At 54.8% G+C, this 2,411-nt stretch overlaps 1 protein-coding gene across 1 annotated transcript; it reads left to right on the forward strand.

Moving 5' to 3' along the window:
- Positions 1-206: 206 nt before the first annotated feature.
- On the forward strand, positions 207-1,903 carry LOC119271044 (transcription factor MYB62-like). Its single transcript, XM_037553014.1, has 2 exons — positions 207-706; positions 802-1,903. Exons 1-2 carry the CDS (start codon positions 520-522, stop codon positions 1,653-1,655), a joined length of 1,041 nt encoding a protein of 346 aa, XP_037408911.1. The 5' UTR covers positions 207-519; the 3' UTR covers positions 1,656-1,903.
- Positions 1,904-2,411: the final 508 nt, after the last annotated feature.

Consider the following 2,411-nt stretch of genomic DNA (forward strand, 5'->3'; position numbering starts at 1 on the left):
GAAGCCTCTCTCTCTCTCTCTCTCTCTCTCTCTCTCTCTCTCTCTCTCTCTCTCTTTCTCTCTCTCTCTCTCTCTCTCATCCCCATTAAAAACGAAAGAAGCTTTGAAACATCTCACCAGCTTTTGATTTCCAACTACACACTTGCCCTGCTTCTATCTTCCTCCCAGGAACCAGACTGCCAAAGTCCTTGAGCCTTTGGAGGAGCATGCATGCAGTTACCCTAAAAAAAACAGATCATGCTCCATATGATTGCCACAAGTCCTTATAAAAGGGTAGCTAGCCACCAATAACTTGTCTCTGCAGCTAGGCCCTCTTCTCATCTCATCTCTCCCACTTCTCCTTCCTCCTAAATCCTAATCCCCTACACACACAGTACACTCCAGCACTCTGAGCTACTAGTAGTAGTACTTGTGCATGGTCATATCCAAATCCATCTATCTATAAGGGAGCTAGCTAGCTGTGCCCTCCGAGGGGTTCATCGATCATACTCATATATAGTAGCTACGAGGTAACCAACAATGTCACGGAGGAAAGGAGCAGCAGCAGCAGGAGGAGGAGGAGCTGGGCCCATGGAGATGGCGGCCATGGAGGAGGAAGCTGCCGAGCTGAGGAGAGGCCCCTGGACGCTGGAGGAGGACAACCTCCTCATGAGCTACATTGCTTGCCACGGCGAGGGCCGCTGGAACCTCCTCGCCCGCTGCTCTGGTGAGTTGATCTCCCGCCATAGCTCTCTCGCCTTGCATCATGCATGTCGATCGCCATGAATATTTTCTTACTGCTGTCTATCTCTGTCATGCCAGGGTTGAAGAGGACGGGGAAGAGCTGCCGCCTCCGGTGGCTGAACTACCTGAAGCCTGACATAAAGCGGGGGAACCTGACGGCGGAGGAGCAGCTGGTCATCCTGGAGCTCCACGCCAAGTGGGGCAACCGGTGGTCGCGGATCGCGCAGCACCTCCCCGGCCGCACCGACAACGAGATCAAGAACTACTGGCGGACCAGGGTGCAGAAGCAGGCGAGGCAGCTCAAGGTGGACGCCAACTCCGCCGTCTTCCGCGACGCCGTCCGCTGCTACTGGATGCCGCGCCTCCTCGACAAGATGTCCATGGCCGCTGCTTCCACGGCCGCGCCGCCGCCGTTGATGGAGCAGCACGGCCACGGCGTCGTGACCTCCTCGCAGTCGGCCGCAATCGGCAGCGACCAACTCTGCTGCTACCCTCCCGCCGGCTTCGACCCGAGCCCGAGCGCGTCCACGTCGGGATCGACGGCGGCAGCCGCGCTGCAACCGGCGCCGGTGCCCTGCTTCTCCGAACTCAACTGGGAGGACCAGTACTGCTACCCGAGCGGAGGCGACCTCGACGGTGGCGCCGGTGGGATGGAGCTGGACTCGGCGGCGCTGCTGGGAAGCCTCGGCCTCGACGGGCTGGACCTAGGGCCGGCAGAGTCGTACCTCCCGGACGCTACGCTCCTCGACTACCTCAACTACTCGAGCTGCACCGCCAACGCCATGAACATGATGGTGATGAACGGCGGCAACTACAACAACAGCTACTGTGGCGGTGACGCCATGGTGGACGGCGATCACCACGACCCGACGACGGCGACGACGTGCCACGCGGCGAGGAAGCTGGCAGGCGAGTGGGGAGGAGGAATCTAGAAAATTCTAGCTAGCTAGCTAGTGATTAATTAAGCTAAAATTAAACCCAGCCAAGTGGATGGATGGGTGGCACTCTCCTACTCCTAGCTAGCTACGTTGCTTCTTGCAACGTCTCTCTAGCTATATTAAAGCCAGATGTCACATTGGCTAATGGAGCTCATCATCATCATCGTCGACCATGTAGCTAGTAGTGATCAAAGTGACCAATTGATCGAGATTGCTAGCTCTATCTCTCTTTTACTTGTTGATTCTAGTGTAGTCGATGTGGTGCATGCATGATCAATGAGGTGTAACCTTTTGGATCTAGTAACTGCGTACGTGTGTGCTCTTTCTTACTTCCATCTTTCTCATGCTACTTGTTTGTTGGTGTGTGTGAGCGGTCGTTGTCTCCAAGTGATATCGTTTGTGTTGGTGAGGTGGTGGTGCACTTACATGCGTGGATGTGTGAGACAGATGGTTGATCAGCTTGGCAATGACATATTGACAAGTCGCTCTAAGAGAGGGCTTCTCAGGGCTTTTGAAACTATTGCATGATCATAACAAGAGAAGATCGAGGGAATGATGCCTTCATCGTCATAAGTCACCACGGGTTCTAGCTAGGTATGGACATTCCCTTCAACAAATCTCTAAAAGTTGTCACTTTGAACAATACTTGGTCATCAAACCCAACTTTTGTGTCCCTCTCTCTCGGGGGCAACTGGAACCCTAGCCACCCACCCCTATCTTCCTATTGCCACCTCCGAGAGGGTTGTCGGG

The sequence above is a fragment of the Triticum dicoccoides genome, chromosome 3A (genome assembly GCF_002162155.2).
Source record: "Triticum dicoccoides isolate Atlit2015 ecotype Zavitan chromosome 3A, WEW_v2.0, whole genome shotgun sequence".
Taxonomy (NCBI): domain Eukaryota; kingdom Viridiplantae; phylum Streptophyta; class Magnoliopsida; order Poales; family Poaceae; genus Triticum; species Triticum dicoccoides.